Source organism: Acanthochromis polyacanthus, chromosome 9 (genome assembly GCF_021347895.1).
Source record: "Acanthochromis polyacanthus isolate Apoly-LR-REF ecotype Palm Island chromosome 9, KAUST_Apoly_ChrSc, whole genome shotgun sequence".
Taxonomy (NCBI): domain Eukaryota; kingdom Metazoa; phylum Chordata; class Actinopteri; family Pomacentridae; genus Acanthochromis; species Acanthochromis polyacanthus.
This window is the reverse complement of record NC_067121.1, coordinates 25,502,447-25,519,256: the sequence shown is the minus strand read 5'-3', so window position 1 is coordinate 25,519,256 and position 16,810 is coordinate 25,502,447. Positions and strand designations below refer to the sequence as shown.

The 16,810-nt window shown below is 42.4% G+C and overlaps 2 protein-coding genes across 2 annotated transcripts; both read left to right on the top strand.

The window, feature by feature from the left end:
- The first annotated feature begins 2 nt into the window (after positions 1–2).
- On the top strand, positions 3–10,550 carry ppm1la (protein phosphatase, Mg2+/Mn2+ dependent, 1La). Its single transcript, XM_022194968.2, has 4 exons — positions 3–938; positions 6,040–6,214; positions 7,629–7,790; positions 8,070–10,550. The coding sequence occupies exons 1-4, from the start codon at positions 540–542 to the stop codon at positions 8,423–8,425; spliced, it is 1,092 nt and encodes a 363-aa protein (XP_022050660.1). The 5' UTR covers positions 3–539; the 3' UTR covers positions 8,426–10,550.
- Positions 10,551–15,455: 4,905 nt separating this feature from the next.
- Positions 15,456–16,810, top strand: LOC110951741 (ADP-ribosylation factor-like protein 14). Its single transcript, XM_022194958.2, has one exon. It carries the CDS (start codon positions 15,501–15,503, stop codon positions 16,323–16,325), a length of 825 nt encoding a protein of 274 aa, XP_022050650.1. The 5' UTR covers positions 15,456–15,500; the 3' UTR covers positions 16,326–16,810.

Below are 16,810 nucleotides of genomic sequence, written 5' to 3'. Positions count from 1 at the left end.
GTCCCCGTTTTGTGTTTTGACAATTCTCAAGAATGGAGGCGTGTGTGTGTGAAAAATGCTATGTGGATGCGGAGACTGAATAGACACATATCCGACACAAGAAACGGGGTCAGCGACGGAAAAGGAGGACACCTCCGAGTCACATCGTCGACTCTCGCCCCCGGGTGACTCCCATGTCTGTCTCTTGGGTGGGTCTAACCCAAAAAATCCGTCACTCTACAATGGGCTGTGGGAGATCGGGTGAACTCGGAGAAACCTCTTGCAGCTGTTCCCAGAGCCGAGGATAGGACGGAGACATCGGGGCGACTCAATGACTGTGGCCTGTTCGCTTTTGTCCTGTGCTGCTGTGGCCGGCGTCTGGCAGCCTGCCGCGCACTGTGCGTAAAGACGCTCGGAGCAAACGAAAAGCTCTCTCAATGTTGAAATTCAGGCTTTGTCTGACAGCGCGGTAGTGAATCGATTTCCTCGTAGTTCCGCTGAGCGGATGGAGTGAATTGTGCAAAAGGAGAGAGAGACAGACCGCAGTTTGGTTGCGTGTGATGATAGGAGACACAATGACGCTCTTGTCTCTTCTGGGTCGGATCATGCGCTATTTTCTCCTCAGGCCGGAGACATTGTTCCTGCTCTGCATCAGTCTGGCGCTGTGGAGTTACTTCTTCCACACCGACGAGGTGAAAACCATCGTCAAGTCGAGCCGGGATGCCGTGAAGATGGTGAAGGGGAAAGTGGCGGAGATGATGCAGAACGACCGGCTGGGAGGCCTCAGCGTCCTGGATGCGGAGTTCTCCAAAACCTGGGAGTTCAAGAACAACAACGTAGCCGTGTACTCCATACAGGGCAGGAGGGACCACATGGAGGACCGCTTCGAAGTGCTCACCGACATCACCAACAAGAGCCACCCGTCCATATTCGGGATATTTGACGGTCACGGAGGAGAGGTAGGCTGGCCGAAAGCTTCCACAGGCCCAGTGCTGGAGCAGTGCGATTAGTTTGGATTCATCCAGAGCTGCTGCTGCAGTTGTCAGCATCACATCAGATCAGGAGACAGGAAAGCAGGACTGGAAATTTTTGTAGATGAGGCACATTTTAACATGCACAGAAATCCGCATTTTAATATTGGAATGTATGCAGGTGCTGTGTCATGAAAACGCTCCAAGTTATAGCAATTGGTAAAAACATTTTGGGCATGAAACAAAATTATAAGTGAACTGATGTTATTAGGACCCTGTAGCTTCACTATGAAGCAACTGTAGGTTCTTTTAGATCATCTTTATGTCTACCTGAATAACGGGGAATTCCAGACATCTGCAAGAGGGAGAGTCCTCTTTCTTTTTACTAAAGATACTACCATAACCTGGGTGAATGAGAGTCGACATACAGATATTATTGAAGGTTTACGATGAGAACACTTAGGATGAGGCTGTTCTAAACTTTCCATAGAGATGTCAGGTCTCTGGAGGAGCTGAAGTGGCCTTTTTGAGTGGCACAAACACACATCACCTGTGTTTCTCGCTTCATGCTCGCTGCATTCTCAAACAGAGCACTTCCCCCTCCCCATGCTGGCATTGTGTTCTCTTGTGTGAGCATCTCCACCAAACCCACTGCCAATCAGAGACTTGACTTGGGAGTCATCACAAAGAGCTTTATGTGTGTGTTTGTGTGTGTGTGTGCATGCACAGCGGTTTGCAGTGTGTGCTTTTTGTCTGTTTCTTTCTCCTCCACTGCCTGCTGTCAGGGGTCACTGGTTTCTCATTGCTGCCTGAAGACCACTTGTCTCGGACACCATCTGTCACGCCATCACCGCTGTCCCCCACGAGTTCCATTAGACAACACGCAGCACTGAATGACAGCGGTTACGTTTTTGGTTGTGAATTCTGTTTCACGTGTTTTGTTGTTATTTTAGAATATGCTTAGATTTGAAGCCTGGAGACCCTTGAACAAATGCTGTGCAGCTATGAAAAGATGAGCAATGAATTTCGAGAAAAGACAGAGCAGATTGTCTATATATATATTCTAATTTTTGAGAATGTCGTCTGCGGTTGTTGTAAAGGAAAACAGAAATGCAGATTAAGTCATAATTGTGGAGCTTAAGTCGGAAATGTTATTAAAAGGAGATTCCAAATGATAGCTTCTCGAAGCTCTGGCAGAAAGGCCAGCTATTTCCTCAACTAGTGTAATACTTATTTGGTTTATAAAATGTGGGGAAATATTGAAAAATGTCCATCAGCTTTTAATCAGATTCCTTCAAATTGCTTGTTTTGTTCAAGCTGCACTTCAGCCCCCCTCAAATATCCAGATTACAATAACTGACAGGCAGAGAAAACCGCCATTTAATAGAGCGTAAGCAGTGAGGTTTTGGCTTTTTTTGTTGCCTAAAATCAACTAAAGCAATTAATCCAAACAGTCACTGATTGATTTTAATCTTTTAAGCTCTATTCTAAGGTTTTCATTAAACACAGGAAATTGACTTGCTGTCTTAAGTAAAGAGGGATTAGTTTAGTTTGCTGTCCAAAGATGTTGCAACTGCTGGGAACCCAAAGTAAATGTTCTCCTGCTCATCGTGAACCTGAACAGAGCTGCTGTGACATGATGTGCATTTTTGTAAAATTCAAGAAATATACAAAGTCACACTGCCCATTCACTCTTTAAAAATGAGATTAGATGCAAGAGCTGCCATTGGGTTGTGTTCACTGAGACAAACACAGAGTAGAGGGTGTTGACCCATCTGGACCGCTCTGTCTATTTCTGTCCTGTAAACAAATATTTATCCTTCCCCTCCATGCTGATATCTCTCTCTGGTTCTTCCTACTTTTCACTCACTCTCCTTCTATTCTCTGATGCATCTCTTTCTCCTTGCAAATTTGTATTTCTCATGATGTGTTTGTGTTTACTTGTTTGTCCTCTACTTTTATATATTCTTCACTTATTGTCCCGTTTGGAGTTCTGACATGGAGTGGATCACGCTGGCATCTGTCCCGACTATTATAGGGTCATTAGCATCAGTAAACAGACGTCATTCTGCAACATGGAAAAACACTCACTAGCACGAACGCAATTCCCCGTTTAAAAAGAAGGTCCGAACTGGAAGTGCATTTTAGCTGAATGAGAAACGAGTCGAGGGTCATTTGTCAAAGCCGTCAGCGCTAATGATGTGTCAGGAAAATTGCACGGATATCCAAGGACATTTATTTGCTGCTGCATTTTTATGCAGTTTGGCACAATTACACACACACGTACACACATCACCAATATTAAACGAAGCGATCCTGCCAAGCCAAATATGGGCAAACCGAACAGACTACCTCTCAGTGCAGTTCGACCTGGCTCTGAAAATATGCAGCAAGTTTTTTCAAATGCCTCTCTGTTCTTTTTTTGTAGTTTATATCGAGGCAGTGAGTTATGGCCCTGACTTATAAAAGTCAGGACAAGCTGCTGCTGCTCCTCTTTTAGCTTGATTTATTGTGACTTATTTGCTGTTGAAGCAGGAACTTTGAATAGTTCGCAACCAAAACAGGCTTTGCTTTATCAGACTGAATTTAGTTACACGCAGAGTCTGGGTCGGGGTGGAAATGGGATTTGGTAAAGCAGCAATATCAATAAGTCATTCAGATTACATTTGAATCCATTTTTAATAAGCTTGGTCCCATATTTTGCATCCACTTAATGTATGTCAAGACAGTACAACATGTGGGTCATTTTAGAGGCTTGTAGCTGCACTCACTCTGGCATTTTCTGCCTTTTTCTACAAATGGAAATTCACACTAGGAGCTCCTTTCCTGATTCCGGCTCCCTGAGTGCCTCTCTCTCCAATTAAATAAATGATGGAGGACTCTTGTCCAGCTGAAAGCAAATAAAGGAGGAGAGGGGGCGGCAGCAGCAGGAGGAGGAGATGCTTTTCCTGATAATTACGAATGTTATAACCTCGCCTAATACCTCACTTCCAGCTCGTATTCCTTCACTGCATGTAATTCCCAATTCCGTGTACTTTGTGATAAAGATTTTGAGGGTAATTATAGTGGTCGTCAGTTTAAATAAATGTCGTCTGTGTTGGTTAAAAAATGGCATTATTGATTTGAAGGCAGCAGCTATTATGATGAAAATATGGCAGAGATTTAGGAACAAACCACACGTTCAATGATTAATGCTTATCTGGTTTTTGGCTTATTTTCCTAGACATTAAAGATGAAATGTATGATCAAACCTGTGAAAACATGTCAGAATTTTAAATTTACTCAACTTGGACTCACGTATTTTCTAATAGTGGTGCCTGTAAAGCTGCTAAAGCGCATCAGCAGATCAGTAAAGCACGTGCACCGAATGGCCCAGTGTCTTAACTTCCATAGGAACTGCGAATATGAAATATGTATTCTGTGACATTAAAATGGCATAGAATTTCCCCACTTTTAGATTTGATTCGGCGGCATTAGCGTAATGGAAATCTTGGCAGAGAAAATGAGGGAAGAAGCAGATAAGTAAAGCCGGGAGGAGGAGGAGAGCTGGAGGATGAGGAGGATGTTCAATAATTCAGCGCAGAACACCTGCTGTATGTAACCAAAAAAGCACTCCTCTAAATTAGAGTTGTATCGGATCACATTGCCTGGCAACAGCACTTCACGGAAAGTAAAAAACATTTTTTATTCTGTCTTTTTAAACCTGTCAAACTGAGGATAATTAATGCGAGAGTGTAATGAAATTCATTTTTCAACAGTAATGTAGTACGAGCAGTTTTATGGATAACAACTGCATGTTTTGTAGAAAGTAATGTCACCAAAAATAAAAAATAACTGCAGAAAAACAGACATATAGTATATGCACATATATTAGTGTAGAGATGTACTTTGTTTAACTTGTTTAGGGATTGAACCCACAGCATCATACAGCACACATTATGCAATAATTCATGCAAAAAAATGCAAAGAAAATAGTTTCAATTCTTTAAAAAATCAGATTTAACCAACCAGATTCTGTAAAATAAGAAGTAAGAAGAAGACAGTCATTTCTGCAGAGGAGGGAAAAACATATGTAGCCAAATACTATAATAAATACTTAAATCATAGTGTCTGATACTGACAAAATCATGATTTTCTCATACTTGTTGCCAGTGAATTTTAGCAGTTTACTCTTGGATCAAGTTCTGGATTCAGGATGTGTTTTATCAGTCAGGATCGTCTGTGTCTCTCTGAGCAGATGTTTTATATAAATACTAAAGATAACGATGTTATTTATTGTCAGTGACCTTCATGCATGCTTGGATGAGATGTGTGAGCTCCCAGGTTGCCACGCCGCACCCTTGTATAACCATATCAAATTACATCCTCTAAAATCATTAGACAAAGCAAAAACAGAAGTTCAATACTTGCACCATCATTACTGTCATAGTCAATCCTTTGTTATAGTGTAGAGCAAAGCTTTTCAACATACATATGCATGAGTAATATGATGAAATGTAACTGGACTGGCTTAATAGTAGACAGCGAGCAACATTAGTATTTATCTGAAGTTCCGTTTTCAAACACTTGCCAAAAATCACTCTCCTTTTTGCTCTGTTTTTAGGGAAATGTCTGACACCTTACTGCATAAATTCTGTAATTTTGTGCCTTACACAGAACATCCAGTGGGTTTATTAAACATTTTCACTGAGAATGTATGATTAAAAACTGAAATAGTGAGCTGAAAGGCTTTTAAACGGTTTTCCGTTGAGGAGAAATGTAGATTCAGGGAATATTTCATCACAACAAGCACCATTTTTTCACGACTCATCGACACTGAATATGTTGTTAAAATAATAACAGTGACTAATGCTGCTTTGGAATTACTGTACATCAAGCAAACTTTTCAGAAAATTCTAGTTTAGCAAAATCTGCCAAAACTAATCTTGTTTTTCTTTCGCATGTGCCTGTGTATTTCTGACATAAACGAGCAGGACTTGATGTTTCCGACTTTACATACCGTTTTCAGTGATGGCAAAGAAAGCTCTGTGCCACCTTCACTTACCCTCTGTCCTCTGTTTAATCTTCTCTCTGTGTCTTCCTGTCCCAGGCTGCAGCTGACTATGTGAAGGCCCACCTGCCCGAGACCCTGAAGCAGCAGCTGCAAGCCTTTGAGAGGGAGAAGAGAGAGAGCGCTCTGTCGTACGGCAGCATCCTCGAGCAGCGCATCCTGGCTGTGGATCGTGAGATGCTGGACAAACTCTCTGCCAACCACGATGAAGCAGGTCAGGAGAGGGAGGAATGAGGCGTGTGAGGAAAGAGGGAGAAAAAGAGGAGTTTGAAATACAGACTTTGAACACTTGTTGGAAAGCTGGATGAGAATTTTGCGACATTAAAGTAACCAGGTTAGATGTATAGTGAAATGTTAGCACATGCATTTTAATCTGCAGCTCAACAGTTGCATAAATAATGCAGCACTTTAGCCTCAGTCGAAGTGTACATGTTAAATGATGCCTTTGAGTACCCTTTCATTCTGCTCTCCGCTTCTTAAAGGAAGCATCACAGCACCCTGCCTATCTAGTAAAATCCCACAATTTCCTGTCTAATATCCTCCCAGCCCAGCTCTTCTTAGCTGACATTTACCTTCTCGATGGGCTCTTTTAGTACAACCCACTGGAAACGCTGACTGAGGAGAGTGCGACTACTATGCTGTAACATTATGCTGCAGATAAATTTCAGAGAAATGCTCAGATTGATTGGTTGGTGGCATTTGACACATTTATCCGAAAAGAACCCCCCCCTGCATTTGACCTACTATTATTTTTCATTATTGATTTGTTTAGTGACACTCTGTTACTGTGTCAGCACAATAGAAGATCACCCACAGACACAGACATTCTGTTCCTTCCCTACTTCCCTACAGTTCAACCATGTTATTACGGAAAACCTAACCTTGATCTAATGTTCTTCAAAAAATCTAAAGATCAAGCATTTCTATATGTCATCATACATGTACTTTTAGCTGTGGGGACCAGGCAAACTCAAACCGTATGAATCACTCTATTAACATGGTTTCAGATGTTATCATACCAGAGAGAAGAGGTGTTTTTTTGACTTTTCCCAAGAAGCTGCAAGAAAGTTAGTCTTTCATTATCAAAGATAAACATCACGTTAACCAGACATTAACATTCTTTCTTTTGTATTTTCTTAACAGCTCCCAAAGTTAGGGAGTGTCTCAGTAGCTCACCTGTTAGAGCCTGCACACCTAGTTCCAAACACACCGTCCCAAGTTTGATTCCGGCCCAATCCACTTTTTTTCTCACCTCTATATAACAAAGGCACAATGCCCAAAAAGAATCTTTAAAAAAAAAGCAGCTGCAGTTTAACGGTTGTTTCATGTAATGCTGTAAATCTGGCACAAGTACTGCTTGCAAATGCCTGTCATGGTTTGGCATCACAGGACAGGATAACAGGAAAAGCATGTTTGTGCACAGGAAAGCAGTTAACACAATGTTTTGTGTGCCATCGTAGGCTGTTAAAAGTGTTGGGGTCTATAAATCCTGAGCTTATGTTACTCCCAGTTGGGTAAAAAAAAAAAAAAAAAAAAGATTATCAGTGAGTAGCATGGGCTTGTTCAGAACATTCACTGAAACTGTTGTCATCCCCGTCTGGTTTTTTGCGGTTCTCTTTGAAATACAGGAACAACGTGTCTGGTGGCGCTGCTGTCAGATAGAGAGCTCACAGTGGCCAACGTTGGAGACTCACGTGGTGTTCTGTGTGACAAAGATGGGAATGCTGTCGCGCTATCACATGACCACAAGCCGTATCAGCTTAAAGAGCGCAAGAGGATCAAGAGGGCAGGTACAGGATGAGAACCACAACATTGTTTTATATTAAACTGTACCTGCACTACACCTCCTGAATTTGGGGTCCTTGGTTGCCATCTGTTGGTGTATACTGGAATAGCACCATGTTCAACCTTGTACAGTGTCAGAAGTTGATATCTTGGGCCAAATAAAGATGCAAAATCTATCATGATTTGGACTAATAGACAGTTTGTTTGTTTGTTTGGTTGCATTAGTAGACTTTCAGGTTGTGCTTTTATTCTGAAATTAATGCACAACTTGTCTTCACTTCCAGGAGGTTTCATCAGTTTTAACGGATCGTGGAGAGTTCAGGGAATCCTAGCAATGTCCCGCTCTCTGGGGGACTACCCACTGAAAAACCTCAACGTTGTCATACCCGATCCCGATATTATGACCTTTGACCTGGACAAACTGCAGCCAGAGTTCATGATCTTGGCGTCCGACGGCCTGTGGGACGCCTTCAGTAACGAAGAGGCGGTGCGGTTCGTCCGTGAGCGTCTGGACGAGCCTCACTTCGGCGCCAAGAGCATCGTCCTCCAGTCTTTCTACCGCGGCTGCCCCGATAACATCACCGTCATGGTGGTGAAGTTTAAAAGTGGAGCTGGAGGGAGCAGCAAGTCAGGGGAGTAGGTGAGGGTCAGAGTTAGAGCCCACAATGTGGTCAGTATGATTTCCCCATGTTCTGGGTAAAGTACAAATCACAGGAGGACGAAGGGAAATTAAAGTATGGGCACTGAGAACTGCACACACATACAGACATATGTACACACATGCAAACACATGTAAAAGTGAGGATCTGTTTTATTCTATTTAATTGAGAAAAGGGCATTTAAACACAATGCGGATATTATAACCATCTGCTAGAAGAAAGATGAATACATGAAATTCCAGAAGTTCAAGGCTACCACACATTGGGGGATTTTCTCTTAACCAGCACACACTAGACTGTGATTGCTTTACTACTGTTTACTGTACATGCACACGAATGGTACAGCTCCACTGGCGGCTTCTTCAGGGGAGGCTTCAACTAGTGCCTACTCAACAATTACTGTGCAACTACAGGATGTTTCTGAAAATGCAATTGCAAAAACACCACCAAGCTTGCTGCATTTTGATGATGCTCTAAAGTATTGTCTGCGTCTATTACATTTTTCGACCTGGAATGATAATTTGTCAAATATGAGAAGACCCCAGTGGATCCATACCTTTATTTACATTAAGTGATGCAACACCCAAATCTACCTTCTGAGTATAAAACACTCAACCCCTGCAGTCTTGAGAGGTGCCTGTGAAGGATTCGTAGTTTCATATCTCAGCTGAGTTAGGCTTCAGTTCATGCAGGTACAATGGATTGTAAAAGTTATTACAGGAGTCAAAGAGCAGGAGCTCTGATTGGCCTGCTGTCATGCCACTGGAGTTTGACCAATCAGAACTGTCATTGCTGCTCTGTCAGCTTGTAATAGTTTCAATTGGCAGGCTTTTTATACATCTTTAAATTAAATGAAAAGAAACTGTCTTCATAAAGTAAATCCTAAAATAAAGTACGTGTAAATGTTATATTAGTGTGAGAACATGGATATTTCTCATTAACATAAGCCAATGAAATAACAAAAACATACATTTACAATACTTATTAGGAGTAAATTGGGACTTGTTGGCTGTCTTAAATGTGAGAGCTGCATGCAAACTGATACCATTGTAGGATTTATCAGTGAAAGATGTCTACCAGAACAATTTGAGAGTTTTCTGTGGATATTTTTGTTTCACTCGCTACACAAATCCTTAGTCTTCATCATCCAGACTTTATTTTGAAGGCCAAATCTTCCTATTTTTAAAGCTGTCTTTCAAGTCTGCAGAAGGTTTGTCATACTCAGAAAGGAAATTAAGGGTGGAATGCTACTCAAACTTACAACACACGCGTATAAATGCACACAAACACGCATAGTTCTGAAAAAAATGCACTTTTGAAATGTTTATTTTTCGGAATGATGAATTCTTACATATCAGCCAATGTAATGCAAGAGGGTGGTTTTAAGTCCGTAGAACATAATTTGGAACCAGACATTCACTCAAGTTTATGGAGCTAATGTGAACTGTTCCGTCAAAGTGGTTTACACCATCTGTATCAGGGCATGTGCTTTGGCTTATCCATGTTCATGAACAAAGTACTTGCAGTGTGTGTTAATGGACACTGAAGGCTGCCTTTGACCTGGGAAGCACACAAATATAGGACGTGCAACCGACAACAGACACACTTCTGCCATGATAAACAGACTAAAAGATGACTCAACGCCAACTGTACAGCTGCAGGAAGAATACGAGTAATTAGAAACATGATCTGCTCCTGAAGCAATGCAACTGGCGTCATCGACGGCAACAACCTGTCAAGGAAAGTTACAGTAAACCGTACTTGATTTACAACTGCTTTTAGTTCAGCTTTTACCACTGTGTAACATTATCTGTGATGAGTTGAGGGAAATGAGATTTCTTTTTGTTTGTTTGTTTTAACCTAATGCCTTATTTATTATTGAGTTTTTGGATGTCTCCGGCAAATTGCCAAATCAGTATACTGTATATTCTTTTTTTTTTTGTCCTTCTGTACATGAGCAGAAGTTTACAATAAAATAAATACCCATCACTTTACTGTGGGAAGCAGTCCATGATTCACGCAGGTTCAGTGGATGCTCAGTGTAAAAAAAACAACTTGCTGTATGTAAACTACAAGTATTAAACAAACTCTTTCATCTGAAATGTATATCCCCTTTTAGTCTTTATTGTCTGAGAAGGCCTGATTCATTTTGGCCTGCATTAACTGTGCAGCAGTTACTGTAGATCATTGCAACAAACATCTACCATTTATTTCCAAGGTTTCTTATTGAAATATTTACTCAGCTAGGACTTATGAAGGAATGACAAATTAAAGGAAAACCCAACATAAAGTGTCTCAGTGAGAAGTTGGGTCACCATGTGCTGCTAGAAGACTTTCCATGCACCTTGGCATTGATTCTGAAGCTTCTGAACTGTGCTTTTGGCTTGGTACAACACTCTGTAAGATATTCCCTCATTTGGTGTTTGGATGATGGCAGTAGAGAGCGCACATGTTGGTCCTAAATCCTCCAAGGGTGTTTAGTTGGATTGCGATCGGGTTACCGCCAAGGCCATAGCATATGATTCACATCATTTTCATACCCGACAAACCATTCTGCAACCTCACGTGCCCCGTGAACGGGTGCATTGTCACCCTGAAAGAGAACACTGGCATCAGGATAGAAATGTTTCATCACGGGATGAAAGAGATCAATCAGAAGAACTTGGCATTCATTTCCAGTGACTCTTCCATCTAAAGGGGTCAAGTGGACCCAAGCCATGCCAGCAAAATGTCCCCCAACAGCTTAACAGAGGTACTAAATCACCTCACTGTAAGGGTCACTGATACATAGCAGATCTATATATAGATTATATGTTTCCACACTTTTTATATATTAAATACCAAATGCATTTTTAGCTACATCCGCACCTGTTGCTGATCCCGTTGTGCAGTTCCCATAGTGTATTTCAGTCTTAAATGCCTTGCTCAAGGGCACAACAAAAACAGATGCATGCGAAGGTGGTAAGCAGCTGGTAATGCTCTCCCGTGCTGCCTTCTTTATCACCTCTCCAGGAATTCGAGTTGTACTCTTGTGCGCAAACTACTTGCTGTAAATCACCAAAATCGCAAAAAGTTCGGGGTGGTGAGATCACCGTGAGATTGGGGGGAAACACGTAACACCTCAAAGTGTTCCTGGGACGCCTCCAGAGCTCCACAAATAGCTCTTCTCCGTGCCATAAGTCTGCGCTGCTTTCTGCGCCCCGCCGCAGCCTTCGCTGGGAGCGCGCAGTCTCTGGGTGACGCTCAGTTTCGTGACAGTCTGCACCAGGTGGACAGACTCAGAATAGCTCCAACATGAGCTGGTCCGAATTCTTAAGACCAGTACTGTAACATTTTAGTCTCTAGTGACCATAACATCAAGTGCGTCACCCTTCAGCCTTACGGGAACACAGCACCCTGTTTAATGAGGATTTGGCACTTTATAAGGGAGACAAGTGCGTGTAGACAACAGTGGGGGAAAAAACGTGCCATCCAGCCAACTTAGAAATACACAAGAATATAACTCTTCTGCTTTTATTTGAACACCCTCGGATCTTTTAAAGGAATATTTTGAAGTTGTAAGCAACATGGGACAGCACGGCTCCAAATCTTCTATTGAAGCCCGGGTGGTTTTCCAGCGTGTTGGCGCAGTGGATGTGTGTCAAAAATCCGATCCATGCTCCACTCCAGCCTCAGTTGTCCGCATTCAGAAGAAGGTGTCCAACTCGTCGCCCCGTCTTCACTCCTCCGCCCGGGCAACGGAGAAGTCAACACCCCACTCATGGCCACAAAGTCGCTATGACGAGGAGGGACTGGTATACGTGATGGATAACCCAACCGGCGGCGTGTGGGTGAAGCCCGGAGAGAAATGGTGCAGATCTTGATGCAAAATGATTTTTTGATGCGATGTGCAACCGATTTAAGCTGTGGAATCATTCAAGCATCCTTTGACTGGATGCTTTCCGTGCCCTTCACCTTTGGTGTCTCCGGAGCAGCAGATGACACCGGTTTGGGTTGGGGCGCTAAGATGCGCGTATACCAAGGCGTATCCACACAGCAGCGTCTGGAGCTGAAGTGGATTTAAAGGATTTCCGCGACGTTGAGGAGTTGGCTGGACTGACCACTGGAATTAATTAAGTTTCTTTCATATGAGACATTCAGTGTTAGACTGAGAGAAGATGGCGAGCGAAGGTGAAGAGTCGCTTGGAGCGCATTGAGATTTTGGTTTCTTTGAAAACACCGAGGCATCGAATTGTTTCCAAATTGATTGTAAACAATTCTGAATGTTTGAGTAAGTTTTAAGAGTGTCTTTTAAAGAATGATTGATCGCTCAAATAAAAGAAGGGAGCTTGGACTCAGTCAGCAGGAATGAAGGAGTTTGGTGACAGGTGCCAAGGTAAAATCTGTCAATGGCTGACCAACCGTGATTTATTTTTCCGTTCTTTTAATTTGACTTTTCATAATTTCTAGAAATGTTTTTGTTAATATTTTTGTGTATTATAATATATGTTAATAAACGATCTTCTTAAAATCTTAACTCTGAGTTTTCTAAGAGGTCTCTTTTCAGTGACTTCATAATATATGTGATACTATAAAATAAAATCATGTTGGTTTGAATGTGATACTGGGAATGACTGTTGATCCATCTTTAAGATCAGGACTGAACGTCCCGAATGTCTGTGAAGTGTGTCATAGCCATAGACTGTATATAAAGATGGACGTAGCATCTGGCTCCAAAAATGAAGCCCACCCGGAAATGTCAAAAAACTTGCAATATCACGCCGTCCGCTCGGGTTGGCTCCAAAAAGCTTTTGCTCCATAGACCCCAATTCATCACCAGAAAAAATAAAATTTGATAGACTGATTTTCTACAGTTCAAGATTTTTTCCCTGTTAGTTTTCATGGTCAACATGAGAGATCAGGTGGCTGATCTTAAAATAAATCAATACTGAATTTTAAATAAATGTTAAAGTTGGCGGAGACAGGGGGCGTGGCTATACTTGATAGACAGTCTTGTCTGGAATGATTGACAGATCCTTTAGGGCAGAGAAGCCTCTGCGGTAAAATGTGGGCGGGATAAGAGAGTCTTCAGCTCTAAGTCTGGCCCGCCCATAGACTGGTCCTGCCCCTAGTTGCTCTCCAGCCTGTTTGATGAAGCTTTTACATCACTGGCTCCAAAAAATCCAAAATGGCGACCAGGAAGTAGCAAAATCCGGGCTTCATTTTCTCAGCGTTGAAACCAACAGGTGATGTCACGGTTAGTTCACGCCTGGTCATAGCTGCAGTGTGTTTATGGCTCCTTTTATTTTTGAGAAGCTGTGGAAACATTCAGAAAGCTATGAGAGGAAAACACTGGTGCGTGTCACATGCGTAACATCCACCTGATAGCAGTGGCGGTTTTTCAGGGAGGCCAAGGGAAGCCTAGCTTCCCCAAAAAAATATGCAAGAAAGAAAAAATATAAATAATCTTCACCACTATGTATTTTATGTTTTATATTTTTGTCATTCCTTGTTGTCAAAACACTACATCAGGCATTTCTGCTTTGTGAGGAGCAAAACAGCGCCCCTCTTGTCAAGCTCTTTTTGTGCATTACACTACGTCTCTCATGCCCTCTGCGCTGTCTGTCTGTTCAGAGGCCAGCTTCGCCTTGCCTCCCTTAGAGAAAAAAACAGCCCGTATTAGCCAATCAGATTGAAGCAATGCTCATCGCTTAATGATCGATGCATCATTAAAAAAAACATAAGGGAGGCCAGATCAAATCTGGCTTCCAACCAATCACAAACTGTGATGAACAATACCCACACTAATGCAGCTGTCCCGCCAGGCCCACACAGCAAGTATAGCCATCAAGCTAGCCAGAGAATGGATGGTGACAGGGACCTTGAGTTTCTTGTAAAAAATGACTTCACAAAACTTCCTTTTGAAGTTCAACTACAAGTCAAAAGGGACGGTAGGCCAACTCCAAAGCTCAATCTAACTAAGTGTAGAGCTAATGGAAAACTCGCTCTTTTTGTGAAGCTAACTATGCCAGAAACGAGTGGCTAACGGGAAGTGCCAAGCTTAACCCACTTTTCTGCTGGCCATGTCTCCTATTTGACAGGTCTACCGACTCCCTGAACAACCCCTGAAGCAATTAACCTCTTTTTTTTTTCACTGAAATGAATGAGAAGTCGGTAGAATAAAGGTACTGTAACAGTAGGCTGATTTGTTTACAAGAAACACCGAATCTAATTTGTTGTTCACACTGGCTTCCTCGGTAATTTTGGTCACGGGCCGCCACTGCCTGATAGCAACATTGCTGACAAGTGATGAACTCAGTACACAGTGGTGGATCTTCCGTGAGGGCGCGGGATCTGATTGGCCACCCCGTGTGCCCCCTCAAAATTTTCGTTTGGAAATTTACGTTACTGATCTTCCGATTTCCAACGCTCTTGAACGCAACTTGGTTGTCCGACTGCACCTGAATGCACCAATGACGTTAGTTTGATGTTTTGGTTGTATATTGTTTGGATTTGAAGAAGCTCTGAAGATCTTTCCTGATGCCGGAGAGTACCCCTCTGTGACCCCCCCACCCCCCCCACCCCACCCCACGGCCCCCCAAAAAATTTAATCTGGATCCGCCCCTGTGAGTACAAGGACTGTTTGTGGGCAAAAGTGAAAATCATCCAGGAATTTTGTTGTCTTTGGTTCAGTGAGAAACTACATTTCTTGGCTGGTGTTCATTACTGTACATCTTGTTTAAGCACTGACTGTCACATATACGTATTTATTGCGGCCTTAATGGAATATGTGATCCAATTTTCTTGCCAGCTTATCACTGTCATCTCATCTGTATCTGTTGCATAATGTACCATGGACTTAAGTAACACAAAATAATTTTAAAAAATGAAATAGCACGTTGTTTTTAATTGATTGAAGAAATGTTATTTCATGTAAATGATAGTAACATTCAGATCCAGTACTTAAAATACATGAATTATAGCAGAATGTATTCTTTTGTCAGTGAAATATCTGAGGATTACATGAATGATAAGAAAGGTGCACCTCAGTGTGGAATGAAATAGACAAATAGCTTTATGGTGGCAATAAAAGTGTTGTACAAGGGAGAGCCTCAGGCACAAACTTTGCCCCCTGATGTGGAGCCTTATCGGTCAACACTGCGTTACTGTCAGCATGGAGCTAATGGTTTATCTATTAAACTCGCGGGCAAGGCACTAAACAAACACTGTGCCGAGAAGGTGGCTTGCTGTGTGAAAGATGTGACTGGGCCACCTGAGGTGAGACTTCCTCTATTTTTCGTCGCTATGGGACATCGTGCATCTCAACCAGAAGTCCGAGTCCTCCTTCTGGGTCTGGACAACGCTGGAAAATCCACTCTGCTCTACAAACTGAAACACGACATGAGCGTCAGCACCGTCCCCACCATCGGCTTCAATGTGGAAATGATTGACGTGAGAAGGAACGGGAAGAACATCTCCTTAACCGTGTGGGACGTCGGCGGTCAGGGGAAGATGCGCGAACACTGGCAGAAGTTCCACCAGGACACCGCGGCGATCGTGTTCGTCGTGGACAGCTCCGACCGGGATCGTCTGAAGGAGGCGCGCAAGGAGCTGGAGAACACCCTGAAGAGCATCCAGCTGCGTGGTCGACCGTTGGTTCTGCTCGCCAACAAACAGGACGTGAACGGCGCGCTGACAGCCACCGACCTCAAGGACCGATTCAACATGAGAAAGATTTGCGCAGGGCGGGACTGGTTCGTTCAGCCTTGTTCCGCAACTGTTGGATTTGGAATCGAGGAGGCCTTCAAACAAGTGGCGCAGATGGTCAGACTGCCATCAGAGCCTGGAGCAGTGAAGGACAATATCAAGGACACAGTGCACCACTTCAGAAAGACCAAATAGTAAAATTTATTTCAAAGAAACATATTAACTTTCGAGCCTTTTTCCAATATGATGAATGAATTTTCAAAAATGTTTGTTCAACTATTTAAAGAGATCCAACTTTTGGATAAATTTAGTGATTCTTGTGAGCACGTATTGTCTCAGCTGAAGCTATATTAGTGATGGATAAAGATGCAAGTGTGCTTCAAAACCATTGCTTCCTGTGTGGTAACTTTACTGGTTTGAATAATCGTACCTTCTTTTCGTTATAAAACTGAATTGTGTCACATGACAAATATGACTCCAGGGTTCATAGATGAATCCCACAGTATCAGAGAGATGAGCAATAAAACGGCAGCGATCTTTGGTTGTAAAGAAGTTATAAATGTTGATACTCTTTTAATACATGCTCATTTACTTGTACTTGATTTGCATATTAAAATACATGACGTCTACATGTATAGGGTTTGATAATAAATTGGTGTCTTTTATTATTATATTTTTAA

Coding starts and splice junctions, on each gene's coding strand:
- ppm1la (XM_022194968.2), top strand. CDS start 540: ATGATAGGAGACACAATGACGCTCTTGTCTCTTCTGGGTCGGATCATG. Junction 6,215..7,628: donor TGCCAACCACGATGAAGCAG/GTCAGGAGAGGG, acceptor TTTGAAATACAG/GAACAACGTGTCTGGTGGCG. Junction 7,791..8,069: donor CAAGAGGATCAAGAGGGCAG/GTACAGGATGAG, acceptor CTTCACTTCCAG/GAGGTTTCATCAGTTTTAAC.
- LOC110951741 (XM_022194958.2), top strand. CDS start 15,501: ATGGTGGCAATAAAAGTGTTGTACAAGGGAGAGCCTCAGGCACAAACT.